We start from the raw sequence: 24936 nt of genomic DNA, 5'->3' as shown, positions 1-24936 counted from the left end.
GTGCATGATTGGGCATTAAAGGGTTAAATATCGTTCGCTAAAACTAGAAACGTTCACTAAGGTTCCGTGCCGCTAAGTACAGCTGCCGAGAAACGAAAGTGAAACGATGTTGTGGCCGGGACGAGTCGATGCCGATCCAAGCCGTAGAGCCTGGTCGGTTCACTGTAAATGCAAACTTGCTGCAGGGCGTATTGCACTTACGTACCGCTCACGTAAATAAACGTGCATAAATCGAGCGCAGTGTGTTTTGTTGTGCTCGTCAGAAAATGTTCAGCCTCTCAAGTTAACCGGGACCGGCTTCTGTCGTGCTGTCCACCTGAAAATGAACAGCGACCGGGCTGGGAACACGCCAGTCTTCTGGCTTCAGGATACGTCGTCTCTGGTGATGTCACTTGACGAGTCATAATGCGCGCTTAGAGAATCGAAGAATTGTAACGGCATGATCTTATTGCTCTTACCTTTCTAACTTCCCTTTAAAGGCGTCGTCAGCAGTGATATCGCTTTGCGATTGAAATATCCGCACGGCGAAACTGCAGACGATCTGAAACTAGTAGCCTTTCTCACCAAAATTGACGTTAGCATCAATTATTTGAAAACGCAATAGGAAAATGGTTTCTCTGACATGAACTGTTTTGGCCCTGTTTTGTTAATGGCATGGTTAATGGCAGTTTTGATCGCAGTGTGATTAACCGTTGTCGACTTGAACGGAACTGCAGCGAGAAGCGGCCCGGCTGTCAGCACAAGTCAAGCAAGACGCAGACTTCGGGCCTGATCCTTTCAAGTCATCCACTATTGACGATTGCTTAGAACAGATAGTGCAGCCGAAAAATAAGTAAGTTTGATTTTGCAACGGTTTTCAATAGGCTTCCTCTAAACACTGTTCCCATCAATGCAGGAAAGAATCAAGCGCCGATGACGACTACTGGAACCAATCCGAGCACGTTGCCTTCAACTTCGAAGACGACGCGGTAAGTGTAGGTTGTCTCGAGCATGATTGGTTGGCCATATGCGCTCAAGCCTTGCCCCTAGTCTTGCTAATGCTGCCTTGTAATTGTGCAGGACGATGATGGCAGAAGGAACGTACAGTTCAACAAGAGGCCACAGTCTTCAGCCAGTGATCAGAGGAAATTCGGTTTCGATGAATTGAACCGAGTCACTGCAGAAGTTTGTGGTATGCGAACATTGCTTTCCAATGTGCTTCGTACATATAACAAGCAACTTGATTTAAAATTTATGCCTTTAATTATTAGGTATCGCTCCACTTTCTTCTGGCTCAAATCTGAGACAAGCAGACTTGGGAAACATACAAAAGCATGCTGAAAGACTGAAGATTGGACATGATGTAAGTGCTTATGCGAAAGGTCGGATAGCGTAAGTCATTTCTTGCATTCTTAATGCCTGAACTTTCCATGCAGGTTCCCACGAAGGGTCTGAAAAGCGTGAACACCCCCGAGGAAACTGTAAGGAACATTGCAATAGGCCAGGTAATGAATTCCTTGTGTTGTGGTGTTGGTTGAGCTGAAAAGTACACTGGGGACGGCTCCATCTGATTCTCGTTCATAGTAAAAATTGATTCTGTCACTCCTTCCAGCTGGTCATGATGTTTGCTCAGCAATAAAAGACTCGTTTATTGTGTAGACAATTAGATTTAAAGATTTTCCCGCCATTTTATTCAAACTCATAATTTGTTACAGCAGTGTATTAGGTATCGATTCATAATTCGAGATGTTGTTGCTCTCTATTCTGCTAGGGATACTGCTGGTGTTAACAGTTGCTTTGAGGTCAAGCCAGATGTCATTTACAGATGTATCCGTACTGTGAAATCACATTTAATGTCAGTGAATGAGCCCAAATAGCTGTCCTGGCACAGAGTAGCACCACTGAAATTTCTAGCAATGTTTTTAATGGTTCTCTCCTTTTTTCTTTTTCTTTCACACAGCCATATTTCCTCGGGCAGCATCGTTCTAAAGAGGACAAAATTGCACTTTTGAATGAGGCCGTGCGCGTACAAGACGGAAATGCCATAATTGCTGTGAGTCATTCTGAGCTAAACATGGCGGTTCTGCATGGTAGCTATAGTCTGATACAACTCGACGCCTATGCCATTGGTTGGAGGACGTTTCTTGAGGGGAATTTGCAGCTTCATTCTTGATTTGCAGTGGGTTTTAGCGGTTGCAACTTCATCGGATCAGGAGATAAATCATTGTTAGTTACCGATAGTTCAGCATTACCAACTGACACCACTTATTTCGTGACTTGATCAATTTCATGATTGCAGATTACTTGTGCAGAAAAGAAGCTCAGCTTTTTTTTCTATGTTTGTAAAATCAGATAGGAAATATGAAAAATTTTTTCTTAAGAGCTGGCCTGAATATCTCGAATAAATAGTGCATTACAAATCTTTTTCCAAACAACGTGTATGCTCCTTTCTTAAAACTGCGATGTTTTTTTTAATCTAATGTTAAATGCATATTGGCTAAGAATATAATGTATGAAATTTGTCTTGGGGCTGCATCAAAGATTTCATGGCACTTCGTAGTGCCACTGCTCGATAGTCATGTTCCATGACATCCCAGCTCTCTAGGGCTAGTACTTTTATTAGACAAGGCTTTTTTTGTGTGTGAGGGTACATGTCATTTTTGTAAAAATGTTGTGTGGTGTTTACATTTATCGTGCAGTAACAGTGTTGTAAGCTTAGCCATTGAAATGTATGTCAGGCTAATTACAAACACAGAGAGGCATCCTTTTGAGGACACTGAAACGGTATGTATGTTCAGCATCACATATTAGGAACTGCGCACGTGTCTAACCACCGAAATATTTTCAGCCCCTGCGACAAGTAAGTTACCCTGATTTACAGCATTTACAGGTCTTGTAGGCATGTTGAACTGTGTGCTGTGTTTACATTGTTTCTCCAGTGTTCTCACTGCTTTGCCATTTGTTTGTACTGTGATTTCCTATCTGTTACTTCTCGGCAGAAGAGCCAGCCACAGTGAGGTTATAGCAAGCAACATTTTGAAACTGCACTGTTCTCACTCTTAATAAGACTGCAGAAATATTTCAAAAGGTGTTTGGGGCTTCGCAGCTTATTGGAACTTTTGTATTTCGTGCTCAAACGAAATTTGTTCTTGAGGCAGCTTCTGACCTGTATTGTCCTGACCTTGCCATTTTACTCCTGGTCTCAAGTCTTGACCTTGAGGCACCACCAAGGGACCCTTAAACAACACTAAATTCAATTTAGTACATCTTTCCTCCACATTCCAAAATGGTAGTCCATGAGTGTCAAGGCCATATTCATAGCTCTCAGCAGCTTCGGGTACAATTTTTTTATGGTGGGAAAAGTTGGCAAGATTGTTTATTTCTTGCTCTACAAACATGACTTTTGTCCCAGTACAACTTTCCCTACTCTTTTGGGCTGGTTTCAAATGGTGTCTGCTGTATAGAGAAGCCACTTGCTTGGCTTGGATAATGCTCATGTTGGCTTAGTTAATGTCAGTCACTAAGCCAGCATGACCTGAAAAACTCACTCACAGCAGTTCATGTGAGGGCCAGTAAAGGTGCCAAGCGTTTTTTTTTTTTTTTTTCAGTTTTTGCTAGGCCAAATACTGCCCATGTGTTGAGTTTTGAGTGCATGTTTAAGAAATCCCCATACTATGGAAATCAGCCTGGAGCCCTCACTACAGCATGCATTCCAGCGTATTGAATCACCTTGGCATGTGAGAGTCTATTTCATTGTTTTGCAGGTCCTGCTTTTTCTGAAACAAACGCTGAAACCGCCCCTTTTCAACCAAGAGCTGATGCAGAGACCGAAGGCCGTGTCTCACTACCTCAGTCATCTACGTGCAGTGCATGACAACAGTCAGCTGATGGATGTTCTTGGGTGAGGATATGTGCTCGAGTCTTATGCACAGTGGTTGAAGTGTTTTGTTTTTGTGTAAGGTCACCGAGCAATTGCAGATTGGCTTGAATTTTCACCTTGCTGAACCCAGAACCATCATAAAGCCTGAACCAGCTTACATTGTGTGTTTATAAATTATTTTGCGTTTTCAAACTATTTTTGAATTTGAAGGCAGCTTCAAGATAAATGCCTAAGGTCTGGAATCAAGCTACCAAAGTCACTAGTGAATCGCTAGGCAGCAATTGACAGAGGTGTGTGTATGACAGTATATTTATAATATTTATTTGGTCGTAAATACATCACATTTTTATATTCTTTATTTCCATTTTACCATGCTTTGCTTGTGAAATTATGTACCAAATCATGTAACAGTGGAGACTATAATACCTCTATCGACTGTCGATGTGAAATTTCCAGCATCTTTTGCTTTGCTACATCGACACACTGTGAAGTTTTCTCCTGGAGTCGATCTTGTGAGGATTGCTTCATTGGCTGCATTGTCTTTCTTTTTTTTTTTTCCCACCAGTATGCTTGGCAGGACTGAGGACGCTGCGGTATGTAGTCCACTCATTTTGCAAAGCCCTTCTCAACGTGCTGTTGAAATGGAGGTGCTTAAAGCCAACCTCTGTTCCTAGATGGTCAAGTACAGGCTTGCGGTTGAAACACCAGAGGCTGCAACGAAACTTAGAAACCTGCAGTCTTGCTACAAGTGGGTACAGGCCACTGTTCAATACTATTTAGTTCATCTATTGGCAGATCATTGGCTGAACGACTGATTTTATGCAGATCCCACTTCCAGTCCGACCCTTCACTGGAAATGCAGGCAGAAGTTGTCAGGGAAGAACTGAAGCTTCTTGAAATGCAGCTTGTCATAGAGGTAAGCAAGACCTGTGTGCTAACTACTGTTGTGCACTTTGTGTAATATTCCCCATTAAATCAAGATGCCTTTTCTTTTTTATCAGCTTTCAGCAATACTATGTCCTGAAGTATTACATGGAGAAACTTTAATCACAAACATGAAAGGGCATATATTTTATTCTTTATTACATGAGAGACATCTCTTCTTTAAAAGAAAGGCATAGCAGGTGTTTTTTGGGTGCTATACATCTGTGTGTCTATCTCCCCCAGAATAGCAGAGACTGCTTGTAAAATTATTTTATATATGTATGGTATAACTGATCTTTGCCTTATGTCCTGTGCAGGAGGAAGACTCAAAAGCTGAAAAGGAAGGTCTTAATATACTTATGCAAGAATTTCCTCGCAAAGCACCCGTTGTCGGCACGTCCCTGGTGACAACCCTTTACTACTGCTGCCTCTACCATTACAATGTCTCAAACGTAAGTTACCTATTTTTGAGGGGCAGTTTAGGTGTTTTTATACATGTTCAAACCTTATGCATTAAAAAACCTGCTTGCTGCCTGCCGTTTGGACACACTGCTAAATGCATGCTTCGTGGTTCTGCTTTTGCACAGCATGCCCACGTGCATGCAATTGGTTGGCCATACATTATGAGACTTGTTAGAGCAGCTCAGCTAACTCTTCAAAGCCTGTTCAACGGATGAACACTTAGTGCTGAAACAGAGGAGAACAAATATCATAACATATTGCCATTACAACATTGTTTGTGTGTAAACACTGACGTGTCTATTATATAATTGCAGCCACGTGCATTTCAAGATATCAGATTTTGTAACTGGAATGTACACCTAAATGATGTTTAGACCTTACAGCTCTGCACATTCAGTGATGCCAGATGGCAGTAAAAACTGAACTACTCAGTGTAGGCTTCAGTTATGCATAGTAATTTGCAGTTAATTTCTTAATAAAACTTGGGTCTTTCATGCAATGCTCGTTCAAACTGCAAGTGCTTGTAATTCTCAGAGTGGTCGCTCCCTTTGTTGACCATCTCGGAGGAGAAAGAAAGGACCCGATTAGCAGTTTCTAGTCAGTTAACCCCTCTCACAAATTTGATGTTTGTACATTGCAGAGCCACATTGCAAGCCCCACACAGATGAAGGCTTTGTTTAATGTGAGTATATCCTTCCCCTATTGAGGCTCAGTACCTTGCTGCTGCTCGGGCTGGCACCATTTTCAAGCACAAATTGCATCAACAGCTCTTTTGAATACATTTTGCAATGTTGAGTGCGTCTCCCATCTGCAGCCACATTCGTCACGATTACTTTCAATTGTGCTTTTGCATCATGTGACATCCAACACAAAGAGCGTTTTTGTATGAAAACATTAAGTTTGTTAGTTTTCATCTTAATGCAGCTGCTTTGTCCTCTTTATTATAGCTGACTGAAAAGCAGTTTGTATGGACTGCACTGACGGCTTTGGCACAGATCAAGCACTGGAAAGAAATTGACAACCTGTTTCAGGGAAAGGTGAGAAAACTAACAGTGCTTGCCATGTGACAAGGTATATTTAGCGGCGTTTTTTTACAGTGCGGTGTTTGAATGACGGTGCACATATTTTAATCGTTTATATGACAACTGGACAAATGTTGTCTTTCTTGCTTCAAGCGCCGGCAAAAAGGGGCAATAGTGGTGCATCTTGGTACTGTATTTTTGCGTGCTAAATACCGCTGAACTATCAGACTAGCCATTCAGAGTGTTTTTATTCTTCGCTAATAGGCCTCCTTGGCGTTCTCTGCATTTCCAACAAGAGCAGGTGTACAGTGCTACGCAGGCCATGCTGGCTAGCAAAATAAAATCTGAAAAATATTTTAGCTTTTGAGCGTTTTGCATCAGTCAACTGCCTCACAATGCTTCTTGAAGCAGTTTTCATTTCTAATGCAAGTTTTTTTACACATCGACAGGACTGAGGTATGGACACTGTTCATATTTGAGGTATTTTTATGAAGTCGTCGGTACAAATATGTGCTCTTATTTTCTACAAAACCAGCAGTCGAAATGGCTCGAAGGTGATTTCATTCAATTTCTAGAGTCATTCCGAGTACAATTTTGCCATTTGTATGCATGAGAGACTCATACAGGTTGCGCCTTATAAAGGGTTAAAGCAGTGCAGGTGACCCAAGAATTTCATTCAAATTTTAATTTTTTATCATTCTTTTGCAGTCGTGGCTTGGCAAGTCAAAAATGCGATGCTGCATTGGTTTCGACAGAGCTGTTGAAATCCTGGCCAAGGCACATGCGCCGCCCGAGGTAGGTGTCTCACCTTCCCAATGTTTTTAGAAACATGATGCACAGTATTGAACTGGAGCCTTGCTCAAAAGTTCAGAGACGCTGAGTTAGCTTTAGAAAAAAGAAAGATAAAAGAGAGAGAGAGAGAGAGACCTTATGCTTTGAGGCACACATATTATGACAAACAGACTGCACTGCGGCATTGAAACAATGCTTGCATCTGAGACAAAGTCTTGCGATGTTCACACAATTCACACTGCATATGTGACACTGGCCTCCCACGTTGGCATTGTAGTCAGTCTTACAGAGGACTAAAATTCACTCTTGTCTAGAAGTTCAGGCATAAAACGCTTAGCTTTCACCAACAGCATTCCCCTTAGAATTCTTCTATGAAACTCTCTGTCTGCTCCAAGCCTTTCACAACTGTTTCAACAAAGCTCCTTTATGTGGCCGGTTCTTTGGGTGGCCTCGACCACTTATGAGACTGTAGAACCATGCGTTCCCTGTACAATGCAGTGAAACCTTGAAGCAATTTAAAAGCCCTTTTCCCTCCAACCGCTCTCACCCTTCCCTTTCCAATCAGGTGTTTGAGAAGTACCTCCAAATGGTTGACGACGCAGAGAAACGATTAACACTGGCCAAATTGCACAAGTGCCACAGTGTTGCCATTGAGGTGAGTTTTGCCCGCAGATTCAAGATGTCAGCCTCAAAAGGCTGTCTTTAGGGAGACAACAGTGTGTGTGCTTAACACGAGTGCTGAACCGATGTGTTACACTTGCAGAACCAGGAAACCACCGAAGGCTAGAGGAGCGAAGTAAGCGAAAAGCAGTGCTATGCTGTTAAAAAGTGTGATTTTTAACCCTTGCGCTCATCTATACATTGCAATAATGCATCCAAGGATTGGGTGACTTGCGTGTAAATGTGATCACTTATAAGACTTTACACTGGAGCTCTTGTTGTGCTGTTGGTAGCTGCAGACATTCAAGATGCCAAGAGAGGCAACTATTTCCACTATCTAAAGGCTACAAGCCATCATCCTTTTAAATCAAATGAGTGTGCACACCACTTTCTTTTAGGGGCCCAACAGCTTAAATGAATGGGTCAGTCCACTGCTGTGGTGTAGAGAGTTTTATGAAAGCTGTTTTTTTTAGCGGGCTAGCCATATGTTATGTTCAAAATGGAACCACACAGTCTGCAATTGAAACAGCATTAATGTTATGGACTCTGCCCTTCCATGAGGAGTTTGACATCGATGACACCTGCTGTGTGCTCTTTTCTTTGCAGACATTAGTTTACCTTAGAGATCGGCAACGGTTACTTAGGTACAAGAGTGAGGTACCACCACACTCCATTCCATACTTTGAGATTGAAAGGCTTCTTAATGGCACGGTAAGTGAACCCTTAGCATGTGATCTATTCAAAAAGAAAACATTTGACTGAGGACTGTCTAGTTGGGAAAGCAAATTTAAGTGAGAAAAGAACGCCAATCATGGCAAATTCAGCAAACATGGGGAGATGTTAACTGCTTCCTCTGAACACCTCCCTATTCCTACACACACGGTTTACGTTTAGTGCCTGGCGGTTGACTATGCGGGGGCTTTAAAAGACAAGCTGCAACTCGCTCACGGTCACACCTAATGAAGGAACTGTGTAGGTTCCAATACTTGTTATCTCAGCTTGGTTGGCATTCTTTTCTCGCTTACATGTGTTATTTTGCTTCGCATGCATAAGTTGCCCTTAATTTCATGTGAGGGTTAAAACCCACTAGCTTTCCACTGTTTGGGTTCCTGTTGGTAATGCGATGCCACTGTCATCATATAAAACTCTCATGTGACACACAATAGAGTGGCCTTGCTTTTAATGTGTGACCTTGAAGAAGGATAAAGGCTACAGAGAAAATGGCAGTAAATGATTAAACAATACCATTCATGTTGTAGTGCATTACAATTCAGCAGTTATGCTTGTATTTGTAGAAGGTACTCTTGGTAATGTGCTCATTTTCTTTTTCTTTCAGGCCGTTAAGTGGAAGAACTGAAACAGCTGTTTTACTTCATGTGTAAATAAAAAGAGTATTTCATCTGACGCGCAGAAAAAAAAAAAGACCCTATTTAACAAAGTTTCCCTTACAAGTACATGTGTTACTTAGCGTAATGACCAGGAAAAGTTTTGAAGGCTCAGATAATTTATTAAAGACCTGCTGCACCTCATGATACTTCAAAGAATGATACTTCAGAATGATACTTCAAAGAGAAGTGAGGTTAAAGCTGTGTCATGATTCAATGAAACAGCCTTAGCAAAGAAATCAAGCTGTTGAACATTTTTCTGTGCGTACTGACTGAAGGCCCCCACTAGGTTTAGTATTTGCTATTGCAACAGTAGACACACCTTATGCTTTGGAATGATGCGAGAGATATTAGTAAACATGTATCTTAACATGAACTTCGCTTGCACTCGGTAAATGATTTATTGCTGACTTTCTTCTCCCCTGTAGCTTGTTTCAGCAATCAAACGCCAGTTGTGATGTCATAAATATGAGGTCACATGAAGCATACATATAATAGCCATTTGTTCACTTGTTATCATTCACCAGGCTAGCGTAAAAAGTTGGAGCGAATTGAAATGACAACGTAGCAAATATATAGCGGTTTTTATTTGTTACGATATCACATTTACATACTTGTGACATCACAACCACCGTTCAGCTATTGAAACAAACATCAGAGAAGAAATTCAATTATAATTTACTGAGCACAGATCAATTCAACGCAGTGATCCATGTTAACTAATGTTTTGCACATTATTCCAAAGCAAAAACACACTACAAAAGAATTTGGGGCCTCTACCCCTTTAAACCCCATATACTTCCCTGCCATGAATATTTCATGAATGTTGCTTAGCCTGGGTTGTGTTAAACATTACTGCATGACAGTGCAGTAGCAAAATAAATATATTACATCAAGTTATAAAATTTAACAGTGGCTAAACTCTACAGCAGATCAACAAAACAGCACTGGCTAATATGTTGAATGAAGTCTGGCATTGTATGTCGTCGCAAGCATAAAAACCTGCTGAATTGGTGTACTGGTAATATATACATGAGAAGTATGTGTTCTCTTTTCACACAAGCACAGAAACGAAACTGCTGGGTAGCACCCTACCCCACAAAAAGCACTGAATATGCACACGAGAGTAGCACAGCTGCATTAAGGGGAGACACGGGGGTTTGCGGGTGAAAATTGACCAAAAAATCGACTTCTCAAAGTATATTTTTTTTTCCCCGAATCTACACGTTCTGAAGAACCCATACATAAAATATTACAACTGTCTACGAAGTATTTAGCGACTTATTGCTCTTCATAGTTATCTGTGTGGCAGTTTTTCTTGCGAGAACAACTCAAAAAACGGTCAAATTCCAATGCATACCGCGCAAGAACCGCGCCATGGAGCACAACCATTTTGGTCTTGTTTGAAACGCGAAGCTCTAAGCGATCCGTTTTCGGTGGAAAACCGTCTGTGCATATGGCACAGGCGCCCGCGTCAGGAACACCGTTCACGGTGCTAGCCCTAACCTCCACGAATGAGCTGCTCGAATGTGTGAAATGCAAAGTGTGCGGCGGTTCCATGAACATTGCAAAAGGTGAGTTGGAATTTGGGATTGCTGTCAAGCTCTCACTCAATTGTGAAGTCTGCGGGCAGTTAAAAACTACTTGGAGCTCGCCTAGAGTAAGCACAAACGCGACCTGCAAGCCTTTCAAAGCCAACGTTCTCGCCGCACGGGAAACGGGCAGACTGCATTGAACGGCATTTTCGCCGCGCTCAACATTTCCCGGCGGGTTATGCACTGCATAACATACCAAGGTTACTTGAAAGACGAGCTGAACCCTGCTGCTCTAAATGCTGCCGCACAAGTGATGAGTGACTGTGCTAATGCAGTGAAACTTGCCTACCAGAAACTGAACTTTGATCACTTAGCAAACATAGCTGTCTCGTTCGATGGAATGTGGCTCACATGGGGCTATTCGTTGCATGTGCGCGTTGGAGCCATAATAGAACTCTTCACAGGCTATGTTCTCGATTTTGTTGTTTTGTCCAATTTCTGCTTGGGATGCTGTTGTGGTCCGAAGGAGGGTGATCCTGAATTTGAAGCATGGCAAGCGGAACACAAATGCCACAAAAACACTTCGAGCAAGCCAGGTGGAATGGAAGTCGCAGCAGCCAGGATTCTTTTCAACCGCTCATTTGAAAAGTATGGGCTGCGCTAAGTCACCATGCTCTGTGATAGCGACAGCAGCGCCTTGAACAGTCTACAAGAAGCGAATGTGTACGGACATGTGCAGATGCAGAAAGACTGCACTAACCACGTCAGCAAGAGAATGGGGACGGCAATTCAAAATCTAGTGCATAAAAAAAAAAAGGAGAAAACGGCTCAAGCCTCAGCAGTAATGGAAAGTTGACTGGCGGGCTCATTACAAAGCTCCCCATGTATTATGGTTGGGCTTTGAAAACATACCAGGGTGATATCTACAAGATGCACAATGCTGTGCTTGCCACTTACAACCATGTGATATCAACGGATGCCGAGCCAAAGCATGGTCTCTGCCCTCAAGGCCAGGAATTCTGGTGCAAGTACAACCAGGCTTTGGCAAAGAATGAACCACCCCCAAAGCATCGCTATAACTTGCCGGAGTATGTCGCAGATGCTCTGAAACCTGTTTTCGTCCGCCTCTCCGACAGGAAGCTGCTGGAGTGCTGCCAACGGGAAAAAACGCAAAACTCAAATGAGAGCCTTCACTCTGTCATTTGGTACCTGGTGCCCAAGACCAAACACGCCTCTTTGTTTGCAGTACAGTCAGCTGTTGTCGAAGCAGTAACAAGTTCAATGCCGGCAAGGAGTATGCCACCAAAGCTATTTTGCAGCAGCTGAGCGTGCACTGCAGCTATTGAAAGGTCAGCTGAGAAGGATCGGCGCTGGCTTGCAACATCCGATGCAAAGCATCTACAAGCAGAAAGGCTCCGCAGCGCTATGAAAAGAAAGTGCACAACTGAGAGAGACTCTGATTACATGCCTGCTGCATTCCAGGGATGAAGTCTTGCAGATTCATGGCTGTTATTGGCTACACAATAAAATGCTACTGGGTTCTTGATTTCCCAAAATGAATTTTTTTACTACACTGACAACCCTTGTCCATGATATCTTGAGATTTACTGGTCCGATTTGCATGCTTTTGCTGCATTTGAAAGCTTATGAGATGCTTTGAGCAACCATACTATAACAGATACATATTTCTGTGCATAAATATAAATTGCAATCAATTTATCTGGTTTTAGAAAATTGCATTTTCAGACTGGAAATTTCTAAAGGCTGTAACTTTTCTGGTGATTGATCTAAAATTATGCCTGTGCTATGGTTGCTTTCCTTGGTCCTTCTAGAGCATGCACATGTAAAATACAGGCCAGTATTTCCACTGCAAGTTGCCATAATTTTGGGCAAGGTGACCCAACATGACACTTGAAATATCTTGACATTTATATAAGCTAGGTAAAATCTAACTGCATATTTGCTATCAGCAGAAGAAACTACATCAGGTGTAAAAATTTCAACTTCATAACTTAAGAATTAAAAAAAAAAAAAGGTCACACTGCAGTGTCTCCCCTTAACGGACCTTTAGAAGAACTTGTCCACTCCTTGCTGCTGGCAGGACACATGTCGACCTGAGTTGTGTTCACATGTATTCACATTTCAACATGAGCGTTTTTCTTCCCTCTTGCACATTTACGCTGTTCGGGGAACGGATATTTTCAAGAGAAGGCATTTGTGCACTAGGCACTTTCGTGGTAGTTGCTCTGTGCCATGAGCTTCTCACTTTCCTCGTACGTGGTCCCCTGGTTTGCCATAAACACTCTTAATAAAAACTCCGGAATCAGGACTTGGTGGATGAAGTCACCCTCCTGGCAAGGAGAGAGAAAAGCAATAAAGAGAACAGATGTCAAGATGCACTTTTACACACCACCCCATATGCAACATGTACAGGTCAATGCAATGCATAAGGGAACATCTGATTTTTTCGCGTAACAGGATATACTCTGCAAGTATTTCTGAACAATAGGATGACCCCTCTAAGTTCCAGGTGGAAGTAAAAAATGTCAGGTTTCTGTGCGTGAACTAAAAGTCCTTCATATAGTTGGTACCAGTACATGGCCACAACTATGTCGGCCACATGCTAGATCGTTTTCACGTGTGGAGAGTAGTTTTCATCACTGGAAAGAGATTCCTGAGGGCACTATTCTATTGCGACCACAGTTCAAAGCATCCAAACCCGAAACTCGAAATGCAGTAAAAATCAACTCTTGGTGTGTGAGCAAAGTTGGGCAGAGAAGAGGGAAATGCACCATGTGCAAAGAAAGAAAAAGTGCAAAAAAGCATGACGGAGAGAGGTTGTACAGCACCCCAATTTTTCATGCACTGCTTCTCAGAATGGCAGAAACAGACTTTTTTTAAGTGCTCACATGGAAACGTACTCACACCTTGCACTCTTGCAGACATTAAAGGCAGAAAATTTCACTTCTTGAAACATCCTTATGCGCTCTTAAGTAAAACAAAATGTTCTAACACTGCTGGCAACACTGCACAAATGTAAGGCGAATGGCAACAGCTAGCATGTCCCCCGGTTTTGTGTCGAGAAAGTGCAACTAGCTCCGTCCATTGGCTGCAAGCTTTGTGTCATCATCATCATCAGCCCGCCTACACCCACTGCCGGGCAAAGGCCTCTCCCATGTCTCTCCAATTAACCCTGTCCTTTGCCAGCTGTGCCCACCCTACGCCTGCGAACCTCCTAATCTTATCCGCCCACATAACTTTCTGCCGCCTCCTCTACGTTTGCCTTCTCTTGGAATCCACTCCATTACCCTTATGGAAAAGCGGATATCTTGCCTTTGCATTACATGCACTGCCCCAAGCCCATTTTTTTCTCTTGATTTCGACTAGGATGTCATTAACCTGTGTTTGTTCCCTCACCCACTCTGCCCGCTTCCGATCTCTTAACGTTACACCTATCATTTTTCTTTCCATGGCTAGCTGTGTTGTCCTTAACTTGAGCTGAACCCTTTTCGTTAGCCTCCACGTTTCTGCCCCCGTAGGTTAGTACCGTTAAGATACAGCTGTTGTACACTTTTCTCTTGAGGGATGCTGGTAAACAGCCATTCGTGAACTGAGAGAACCTGCCATATGAGCTCCACCCCATTCTTATCCTTCTAGTTATTTCCCTCTCATGATCCGGATCAGCTCTCACTGCCTGCCTTAAGTAGACATATTTCTTCTACCACTTCCAGCACCTCGCTGCCAATTGTGAACTGCTGTTTTAGACCCACCGTTCTGCTCTGTCCAACTCATTGATCATGCATTGCAATTCACCCCCTGAGTGACCCAGCAAGGCAATGTCATCAGCGAATCGCAGATTATTTAGGTAATCTCCATTAACTCTTATCCCACTGTTCCCAATTCAGGCCTCGGAATACCTCCTGTAAATAGGCGGTGAATAGCTTTGGCGAGATTGTGTCTCCTTGCCTGACTCCCTTCCTTATTGGAATTTTATTCCTGACTTTATGAGGACTATGGTAGCTGTGCTGATCCTATATATATCTTCCAGTATTTTGACATAAGGCTCTTCTACACCCTGATTCCGCAATGCCTGTATGACTGCTGAGGTTTCCACTGAGTCAAATGCTTTCTCGTAATGAATGAAGGCAATATATAAGGGTTGGTTATATTCTGCGCATTGATAGTGTGAATATGATCTATTGTGAAATATTCTTTACGAAAGCCTGCCTGATAATTTGGTTGATTAAAGACTAAGGTTGTCCTGACTCTTTTAGCGATTACCTTAGTAAATACCTTGTAGGCAACGGACAGTAAGCTGATTGGCCTGTAATTTTTAAAGTCCTTGGCGTCTCCTTTCTTATGAATTAAGATTATGTTTGCATTCTTCCAAGCTTCTGGTATGGTCGAGGTCATAAGGCATTGTGTATACAGGGTGGATAGTTTTTCTAGCACAATCTCCCCTCAATCCTTCAACAGATCTGCTGTTACCTGATCCTCATCAGCTGCTTTCCCCCTTTCCATTGCTCCTAAGGCTTTCTTTACTTCCTCTTTTGTTACTGGCGGGACGACGCATTGCTGTGTGCTACTGTCTCTATCGTTAATGTTCTGATTACATTGACTACTGTATGGATTTGTGTACAACTCTTCGGCTGCTTTAACTATCTTATCCATATTGCTAATGACATTGCCCTCCTTGTCTCCTAACGCATACATCTGGTTTTTACCTATGCCTAGTTTCCTCTTCACCGCTTTTAGGCTACCTCCATTCTTTAGAGCACGCTCGATTCTCTCCATATTAAACTTCCTTATGTCAACTGCCTTGCGCTTATTTACTAATTTCAATAGCTCTGCTAGTTCTATTCTGTCTGTAGGGTCAGACGCCTTCATGCTTTGAAGTTTCTTAATCAGATCTTTCATCTCCCAAGATAGCTTGCCAGTATCCTGTCGAAACATCCTACCGCCTACTTCTACTGCGCACTACGTAATGATAGCTGTCAGATTATCGTTCACTGTATGAACATTTTGATCCTCTTCACTATCTTCCTTCGTTCCATCTTCAAGTCTAAGCTAATTCAAGACCTTAACATTCTGTGGTCGCTACAACGCACCTTACCGAGGACGTCCACATCCTGAACGATGCTAGGTTGAACACATAGTATGAAGCCGATTTCATTTTTAGTCTCACCATTGGGGCTCTTCCAGGTCCACTTCCTGTTCTCTCGTTTGCGGAAGAAGGTATTCATGATCCGTAAATTATTTCTATTTATGAACTCTACTAATAGCTCTCCCTATTCCTACAACCTATCCCCCCCACCCCAAAAAAAAAAAATCGCCCACTGCCTGGTCACCAGCCTGCTTCTTGCCCACCTTCGCATTGAAGTCGGCCATCAGTACAGTGTACTCTGATTTTACTTTGTTCATTGCCGATTCCACGTCTTCATAGAATCTTTCAACAGTCTGGTCATCATGAATTAACCAACAAGATGGCGGCACACTACTGCAACGACATCAACAGCAGCAGGAGCGGTGTGCCGTGCAACCCTGCTCCTCCTCGCATGTCACTTGGATTTTCCACATGGGACTTCACAAGCCTCATCGGAGGAAAAAAGAATCCCTGCAGAGTCGGTGCGCCATAAAAATTGCTGATTGGTCGAGTAAGTGTGATGTCAAAGGAATAATAATAACAAAAAAAAACTTTAAAAAACCTTCCAGCTGCAAGCCCGATTTGAACCCGTGGCGGCGCAAACAAATCAGTTTCACTGGATGCTGCAATGGACGATTATGCCATCGCCACACCCTAGTATCCCACGTGTTAAACTGCCAGCCTCAAGCTGTGCTTTGGATGTTGTTGTCTTCATCAGGTTCCATCCGTGCGCAAGTCAGTACAAAAGCAAGAGAACGCACGTGCTAGCCTAAGTTCAAAGGCATGACCGGTCTGGTGGTGGCAAAAAAAAAAAAAATGCATGGAAGCACCATCTGGACAGCATGCACCAAAATCTCACGGAACAGCGGAATATTTGAACTAAGAACTTGGTGTGAATGAACTCAGTAAAAAAAATAATAATGCCTTCGCATTGCTAACGGATAATGGTAATAAGGAGACCTCCATATTTATTTATATGGTTTTCCATGTGACAATAAATTTAAATTACACTGTATGACAGCTACGCTGCTTTAAAATATGATAACGATAACATGGACAAAAATAAAAAAAATTGGCGGTGGTTTAGCTCTGGTTAAACCTCGAGTGACGCGATAGCTACAGCTGGCTGAGTGGACTTGGTCACGTGACCAACCACGTGACGAACCACGTGATCAGCCACGGCGCCGCGGCGGCGGCAGCTGCTTCGCACCACGTGACAGCGTGGCGGCACCGTTACGCTGAAGGCTCGAAATGCTACCGTAATGTAGCTATCGCTACAAAAGAGCTGCACCAACAGGAACAAAAGGTAATATAATTAGGTATCTCAACTGGCAAACAGGTATCTTTTCCAGCTTTCTCAATCTTTTTTTGGGGGACCAGAGGAATTTGTGTCCCAGCATAATCTGCACAACAGAGACTTTGATAAAATTTTTAGAAACCCACATCAAAGAGCCACAAGCACGGGCATCATTTTATCCCCACAACACATACTAAGAGGCTTTCAGTTAAGGCTGTCTGTTGCATATATTGTGCAGTACATTTTACAATACATAATTACTGAGCATTACTTCACAACAAGGCCATTCCACCCACCCCTGCTACTCGAAACCAGTTTGACAGTATAGAAAAAAAAAAGCACCTAAAACGAATTTCACAACCCAGCTATGCACGAATGCAATCTTCAATCTTACACCGCACGTGTTGTGAGCCTACCCTTTAAAGGGTGGACTGCAATACAACATGTCAAGGTCAGCCAGCAAGCTTAATACAACTGTTTTTACCTCCATAAAATAACTAAATGCAGACAGCTACACTGTTTATCCAACACAGTGTAAGAACTGCAAGGAGACCCTCCAGATACTAGTGAAGGCACCAAGGGGTCCACTGTAGGCTTATGACGAAAGGCAAGCGTTTTTGCAATACACTGAGTACCACTCACTGTCCTTCTCCGCCGACCAAACTCCTCCAGGAAAAGTTTCAGTATGAGGTCCACCTGTGCATTGGTAAATTTGTGTATGTAGACCTTGTGGGTCAGCGCCCCTGCGTAAATACGTACACTCATCAAAAGTTCGTCCTGCGAGAAGTAAGGTACAATAGAATGGAGCCATACTTTTTGCTGGTCCACCTCTGAGGAAGTGCACAAACCTCCAGCTTTCCACCTGGAAACAGGGATGAAAGCAAGTGCATTTGATTGCATCCCACCAATACCTCTCGGCAAAGGCAAGTGGCTTGAGCTTTGCCGTATTCACCACATATGCACTCGCTTAGAAAGGGGCGACATTACATTGGTGACCTTCCCTAATGATCTTCAATTGCTCGCGTTATGCGTTAGCTTAGCAACCTACCCTAGCTTTGTTCCACTAGAGTCTCCGTGGCCTTCAACTTAATTACTCTTCCTTTAGCATTCACTCCGACACCCCTAGAGACTGCCAGTTTTGGAGATTACATGCTACGTCAAAGGCCAACTCCTTCTCGAAGTTTCAGCTAAAATGCTATCAACTCTGCACCCGTTGTCTGATCCATGTTGACCTCCTTCAGCCTGTGAACTGTTCCAGACCTGACATTCTACACCTGGGAGTTTCGCTTCCAATACATGGTGTATTTCTCACAATACTGCATGACGCTTAATGAAGCTGCAACGTTTCCAGGGCAGTTGCATGCGTCTATCAAGGTTAGAGGTGTGCAAATATTGAATTTTTGGTTGCGAAGCAAATAAGAATAATAAAAATTGGGTTGCAAATTGAATAGAACATTTTCATATTCTTTATCAAACACCACTACTGCCAGTTCACTACAGACAAATGCTTTTCCACAAAACAGAGCTATGAAAAGCAGTAGAGACCACTAGGGTTATTGACACCGAGCCCACACCAAAGCGACAGCTTTTAGAATCCTGGCACATAGAAAACACACCCGGAAGTGTTAATAGATCGCAAGGCTGCCTTGCTTCACTGCACATTCCCAGCATTTACGGTGTCCCGAAGTCTGTCCTTAACAGCCTTGCAAAAGAGAACTGTTCGCACGCCCACCTGGGTGACCCATACATGGGCGGCGACCCTTTTCCCGAAACTCTGGTAGTGGGCCAAAAGGTTTAAAAAAGTGCCTTTACTGCACCATTCAGTTAACCTCAAAGAAGATGCCAAGTCGGCACTGAAGTGTCGGTTCTCACCTCATGAGACTTTGTTCGACAGAGCGTCAGTCTTTTCTAATTTGCCTACCGACCAGGCAAAATGTTCACGTTACAATCACTTGTTAAGTGAGCGCAGATGCAGTGAATGCAGCAAGGTAAAAACAACTTTTACACCAATCTTTCTATTCCTATACACACATGCAGTGACACGGAAATGCAAAGTGGCAAGATCAAATGCATGCAATGAGATCCGGAAAGCAGTGACAGAACAGGAAGTTGCTCAGACGAGACTGCCCAATGCTTGGCAACATTACCTCCTTTTTGGCGATTCCATCCAATATGGGCAAAGTCTTTTCAAAGAGGTAACGAATATGCAACGCCCCCAGTTCTTTCACACTTCTGTTGGATGCAGAAAGGGGGGAAAAAGGAAGTGAGACAGATGATCAGTACCCAGCTCTCAAAATTGGGCAAGAATAGAGAATGAATGGGGTGCTTCATTTCAAACTTCAAAAAGAGTTTGAATTGAGCCTAGGCAAGAAGAAAACATGGGTCCAGAAATGCTAATGCTACTCCCACGTACACTTGAACTTCCTGCTGCTTTCTGCATTTATTCAAACCAATGCGAACGTCAACCTTCCTCGGTCTTCAATTAACCCAGGATAGAAAAGTGTTGCAAGGTAAGGACAATTGTAAGAGGGGTAATTAAATGCTAAGATGGGAATGGTAAGCTTGGTAGCCCTGATTAATCAAGCACAGTGTAAATAAATTAAGATGCCTACTACAGCCATCAGGCATATGTTAAAAGCTAGAGACCAAAATGTTCTTATTTATCCCATTCTGAAAGGAGTTTAATGAGAAGTAGCCTTTCCACGCTTAACGAAGCTCTACAAAGTTGCGTTATGCCTGGGATGTTAAAGGACGCCGCTTCACGAATATCCCCCAGCCAGAATTTTTTTATGCGCTTTGTAGAAGCTGAGTTATCTGTAGCCAAAAATTTGAATTTCAGTGTCTTTGCACCTCGTCCTCTTCTCTCATCACTTTTTGCACGCTGGAAGGTCGACGCTTTTCTGCCAGCCCCACCGTTGGGGAGGGGGGCAGCTTTTTTGACCTGCTAGAGCTACGCGAGTGACTGGCCATGGTCATGGTAGCTGCCTGACGTCTGAAAGAATCTGACCAGTAGCCATCCTTGAACTGGTACACACAGACGGGTGCGACGGAGGAGGGTGCGAGCATGAAACAGCCGTCGGAAAGGACTCACCAACTTTAGAGCGACTGCGGGCTCTCTGCTGCGTATAGAAGTGCATTATTTGGCTCAGGTGTTCATGACAACATAACGTAGTGATTGAGAGAGTTGCTATGCTCTCCTCGGAAGGCCCCTTTAAATTAACAAGGGAAACTTGCACAGGCGACATGCAAATGTCTGGAGATGCCGAATGCCTATCTCCTGTCTATATCAGCCAGAAAAGAAGATGCATATCTAAATGCAATTGAAAACTGAAAATTGCACAACAAACGAGTGAGTAAAGGAAAGCCATCACGAGGAGGCAGTGTTCCAGTGTTGACTGTGCTCTCCCCTGTAGCCGGCCACAGGTGCACAGTTTGTCACATCTATTCTTGTGCGCCTTATTCAAAAGGTTCCACGAACAGGCACACAGAAATTAAAAGCTTGCTTTGCACCCCAGCAGTGCCCATTACGAACAATCCAATCTTGTGCAAGGATAATAAATGACTGCTGTAGTATTTTTACAGGTTTAAACCATGCAATCAATGGATTATGACATCTCTAATAAATGACAGCGGTGTGCAATTTTATGTTCAATAATTTGTACCTGCACGCAGGGGCTCCATTACCGTGGGCCATGCGCCATTTCTTGCGCATCGGACTTGTTTCGGGGCAACTCCAGTGCAAGTTCCATTAGAATGTTCTTGAGTCCCTTTATAGCAGTTCGACGGCTCTGCCACCCTTTCAGAGACATTCAGCTGAGGTTAAAGCACTGTTATAAGCCCAGAGTAGATGCAGTGCCTGGCTTCATCCCAAGATTTATGCAGAATCTGATAACTTAAGTTTCAGACTGAAACCTGTCCTTTTCAGGAAAAAATTACGATACGTATGCAACAAAAATTTTTGTATGTGTACAGTAGACTCGCATTAATTGAAACTTAAGAGACCAGAGATTTGTGTTTGAATTATAAGAAGTTTAAACTATCAGAGTACAACTCAACATGATCCTAAACTAAATGTGATTTGCTTTATGGATATCTATGCATACAAATAGTATTCTGGATCTGTTTCTCTATGCAAATGTAGCTTAATGCTTTAGTACAGCATAAAATAGAAGTGAAAGGTTATGATATGTTTACTCTAGTGTGGTTGGAAAAAAGCAATCAACAATGTGCAGCTTTCCCAATACAGTAAAATCAAATAAAGACATCAAGGAACTGGAAAAATGTTCTGAATTTTCCGAAGGCCAAATATTCAAATGGCCATAAAAAAGCTTTTAGAAACAGTTTTGCACCACAGCAAATTTAATTGATGAAAAAATAGGCAATGGTTGTCTGCTTTTAAGTGAGAACTACAAGAAATATTTACATACAAGCTAGGTATTAAACTGGTGCACCTTGGTGTACTTTGCGAGTGCAACACCATACAGGCAGCAGTAGGTGGAGGTAGTGGTCACAATAACAGGTTGACTTTGGCTGTGCAGCTGAAGTTGCTGAGCAGTGGCCTGCAGCCATGGCGGTGACTAGAACAGCCAGTGGGAGTTGGAGCATGCTGGCCGCCACAGGGTCTGCTGCCACATTCTTCCCGTGTTCTTCACACAGTGTCTTCTTGCTACTAAGACCTCTTGGTTTAGCCACGGTGGCAATGGTAATATTAGCATTCTACGTGAATGCACTGATCAAGTGCATATCTGTTTGCATATGACTGAATTTTATAGTTTGACTTGTGCCAAGCGACTACTTCACAAAGAGAAATTTATAGACTTCTAGCCCTGCCCCAGGAGTTCAATCTGCAAATTCTGGAATGCTAAGGCAGACATCCACCACCTGCTGTGGGTTCACCCAGCACTGAAGCCGATGAAAACTGGCACCTGGAGGTAGCGGGTCTCTCACAGACCAATCCTTCGTCATGTACCGCTTGGATGCAGGGATCATATCATCGCTTGCTCCTCAACTTCATTAGATCGGCCAACGTTTTTTCATTCGTTTAGCCATCCTTTTCTTTCAACTATCATTACATTCCCCTTTTATGCCCTGAGGCAATGAATATCGCTTCAAAAAAATGAAGCTGGTCGCATGAAACGTGACAAAGCACACAGCTCGGGTTGCCCATGTGTCTGCATTATTAGTGTTATTGAGTGCATATATCAACTGCTGTGACCCTTCAGCCAGCACAGTAAAAGCAACATACCTTTCATAACGCAAGTTGTCAAATGCCAAACAGAAGTGGCGTACACCATGTGAGCTTAGACTAAACTGCATAGCAGCACCAAGTTTTTGGCATTTTCTATAAGCAGCAGTGTGATAAACCAAACAAGGGAACTGACTTGCCTGCACATAAGGACGGTACCCCCATTTGTCTGTCTGTACTCCAGGCATGGCTATGACAGGGTATACACAATTTTTCCTCTTACCACTAAAATCTGCATGAACTAACTTAGCTAGGATAACAAATCTGTTATGGAACATTGCACGTTCATAGCTTTGGCAATGAATGAGCTGCTGCATGTACCAGACAGGGCAGGGCTACGTATCAGTGAGGCTACACCAGCACTCAACTGCTATGGTTCTGGCAGCCAATAAAGAATTCAAGGATAATGCCCGAATTTTTTTCCTTTTTCACTACTGACAAACTACTGGGACCACAGTAGGCACCACAGGTCCATGCCGAGCACATAACACTAATTTCACCACGAGATTCACATGAATGATGGCAAGGTGATGGCACAACAAAAATAAAAGATGTGTTTAATGCGCTGTTTATTTGGCACGGCACGTGCATTTCTCTCATTAAATATTTCGCCAGCTACTACATGCTGCCTGATTAACACAGATACAGAGTAGGTGCTTGACCTCGTAAACCTGCCACACAGCATCACCTTCGCTGCACTATGTGTTCAGATCCACAGCACTGCGACAGTGCTGAGGAGTTCGAGTATCTTCTTAACATACATGTTCATTTTCAACAGACTACTGAGAAATGTAAGCCAGCCTTATCAATGCAAGCTTAACTCTCTTGATATGTCGCAAAGGCACAGGGTACTACAGTACCAGCGCTGCTTGCAACACCCATAGCAGACAGATGTTAAGTTCGATTATGTACAACACAGTCAATTTGATTGTGCAGCAAAATTTATTTATGGGGACAAATTAAAACTTGATAGCAACAAAATTGAGTCTTGAGCAAAAACATCTTCAACTGAAATATGTCTGGTTGGGTTTAAAATATAAATGTTGAGAAATATTAAGACTTGATTCAGACCAAACAACCATCAAGTCAATAACTGCTAACTCTAATTAATGTACACCATGCATACGCATGCAGGCGTACCTCCATCAAGTCAACAGCTGCTGACTTGATAGAGGTTTCACATCGCACTGTGGTTACCAACAAACGCAAAAAGTGGCACCTTCAAAATGGTTCATGAAGAACTATAGTGTCTTCAGAGCAAGAACTACACACCTCAAGCTGAGTACACCGTGGTGCTAAAGTTTACCGGAATAAATGTAGGTAAATGGTACTAGTGCAAGAGACTTGTACTCCTCAGCTGTCAGCTTGAACAAAAAAAAGGAACAATGGCCGTACTTCTGATGGTTCTCAGATTCTGCACCATGGCACTCCTAAGTTGAAAGAAAAATGCCACATTAGTGTTCCGATACAAATTTAAGCTGGAACATATTTTTTGTTTATGTTTTATAGGGGTTTAGTGCCCCAAACTGACTCGGGCTAAGAGGGACGCCGTAGTGAAGAGCTCTAGAAATTTAGACCACCTGGGGTTCTTCAACGTGCACTAGCATCGCACAGTACACAGGCCTCTAAAGTTTTGCCTCCATTGAAATTCGACCGCCGCATATTCTGCCACTGCAGTGAAGCTTTGAAAGCATTTCGTCTCTTTAAAAATACTCAGCGAGTTACGTTTTAAAGAAAATTCTAGTAAGCGGTGCCAGCCCTCAGATCACCTCTAAAATACAAAACATAAACCTCTACACAACCCCTGAACATGCTCACATGACATATACTGCTGATGGACGATTTGCTAGGAATTGGATCAGTTAGATTTATGGCCTCAGTGACCTCACTGAAGTTTACAGGACACGAGTGTATGGAAGTAAATTTAAATCAATCAAGTAAAACAAGCTAATCATCTGAAATACTTGCGAGTATGGGGCAATATGCATGCTCCGGCTACTGGTTGCAATGCCAGGCAGTTTGGTGGCAAGGCGCTGCAAATGCAATTTTTCTTTTCCTTCAAGAAATGCATCCTGTAAACTATGACCGCCCACTGTAACGCGCCTTTTATCAAAAGGCAAAAAATACCACGCCATACTGGATGAAGTCTTATCTGCACATTGGCTGTTTACCTCAGAGCACTTGCATGTAATGATACAAATGCTGATATACAAAGAAATCTCACTGATTTGGACTTCGTTAATTTGAACTGCTGATTTATTTTTACTGATGCTTTGTTCCTGTAAAAATCAGTGTACTGAGAAAACTCACTTAACCCTTGAAGCCTTATTAAAGAAAAAAAAAAAGGTACCATAATCGCTAACTTTTTTTTAACGATGTGAAATGCTTCAATAACACGTTTCACACAAAAGAATCTCTCTGGAAAAATTTTACGGAAAATTTACTATTGCTAACTTCACTCGTGGAACTCCGTAAAAAAGAAGTTTGGCTTTTAATAGCAGTAGCGTATTGAACTGTTTTGAAATGAACTGTTCCTCCACTGGCACCATTCATAGGAGCTGGCGACCGTCTCATCCATAATTTCACCATCTTCAGACTCACTGTTTTCTAGT

At 42.8% G+C, this 24936-nt stretch overlaps 2 protein-coding genes across 5 annotated transcripts in view; one reads left to right on the top strand and one right to left on the bottom strand.

Annotated features, from left to right (window-relative positions):
• The first annotated feature begins 146 nt into the window (after positions 1-146).
• Vps16B (Vacuolar protein sorting 16B) lies at positions 147-9183 on the top strand. 2 transcript variants are annotated; one of them, XM_077666467.1, is made up of 18 exons: positions 147-382; positions 717-832; positions 896-968; positions 1060-1171; positions 1251-1342; positions 1416-1484; positions 1940-2032; positions 3744-3880; positions 4425-4452; positions 4534-4607; positions 4685-4775; positions 5101-5235; positions 5886-5927; positions 6193-6282; positions 6976-7062; positions 7625-7714; positions 8326-8430; positions 9056-9183. In XM_077666467.1, exons 1-18 carry the CDS (start codon positions 323-325, stop codon positions 9074-9076), a joined length of 1515 nt encoding a protein of 504 aa, XP_077522593.1. In that variant the 5' UTR covers positions 147-322; the 3' UTR covers positions 9077-9183. The 2 variants fall into 2 exon arrangements, with proteins under 2 accessions (XP_077522593.1, XP_077522594.1); XM_077666468.1 differs by lacking the exons at positions 8326-8430; positions 9056-9183 and adding an exon at positions 7823-7958.
• LOC144133385 (uncharacterized) overlaps positions 8883-24936 on the bottom strand; it is a 37531-nt gene continuing 21477 nt past the window's right edge. Inside the window, exons 10-14 of one of the 3 annotated variants that reach the window (XR_013315042.1) lie at positions 19227-19311; positions 17893-17941; positions 17722-17822; positions 11868-12990; positions 11531-11814 (exon numbers count right to left, since the gene is read on the bottom strand). Coding sequence is in view for 1 of the 3 variants with exons in the window: in XM_077666466.1 (XP_077522592.1) it covers positions 12862-12990; positions 17722-17822; positions 17893-17941; positions 19227-19311 (364 nt within the window). In the remaining 2 variants the exon portion in view is untranslated. Of the gene's footprint in view, positions 12991-17721; positions 17823-17892; positions 17942-19226; positions 19312-22876; positions 24404-24936 lie in introns of those variants that run through there. The other 2 variants (XM_077666466.1, XR_013315043.1) reach the window with 2 other exon arrangements.

The sequence above is a fragment of the Amblyomma americanum genome, chromosome 5 (assembly GCF_052857255.1).
Source record: "Amblyomma americanum isolate KBUSLIRL-KWMA chromosome 5, ASM5285725v1, whole genome shotgun sequence".
NCBI lineage: Eukaryota > Metazoa > Arthropoda > Arachnida > Ixodida > Ixodidae > Amblyomma > Amblyomma americanum.
Note: the sequence above shows the minus strand (reverse complement) of the source record. Positions and strands in the feature narration are given on the sequence as shown.

What these genes read in the sequence shown, in the direction of transcription:
- Vps16B (XM_077666467.1), top strand. Translation starts at nt 323, where the DNA reads ATGAACAGCGACCGGGCTGGGAACACGCCAGTCTTCTGGCTTCAGGAT. An exon ending in ACGGAAATGCCATAATTGCT is followed by an intron (nt 2,033 to 3,743) that starts GTGAGTCATTCT and finishes ATTGTTTTGCAG; the next exon opens with GTCCTGCTTTTTCTGAAACA. An exon ending in AACCTGCAGTCTTGCTACAA is followed by an intron (nt 4,608 to 4,684) that starts GTGGGTACAGGC and finishes GATTTTATGCAG; the next exon opens with ATCCCACTTCCAGTCCGACC.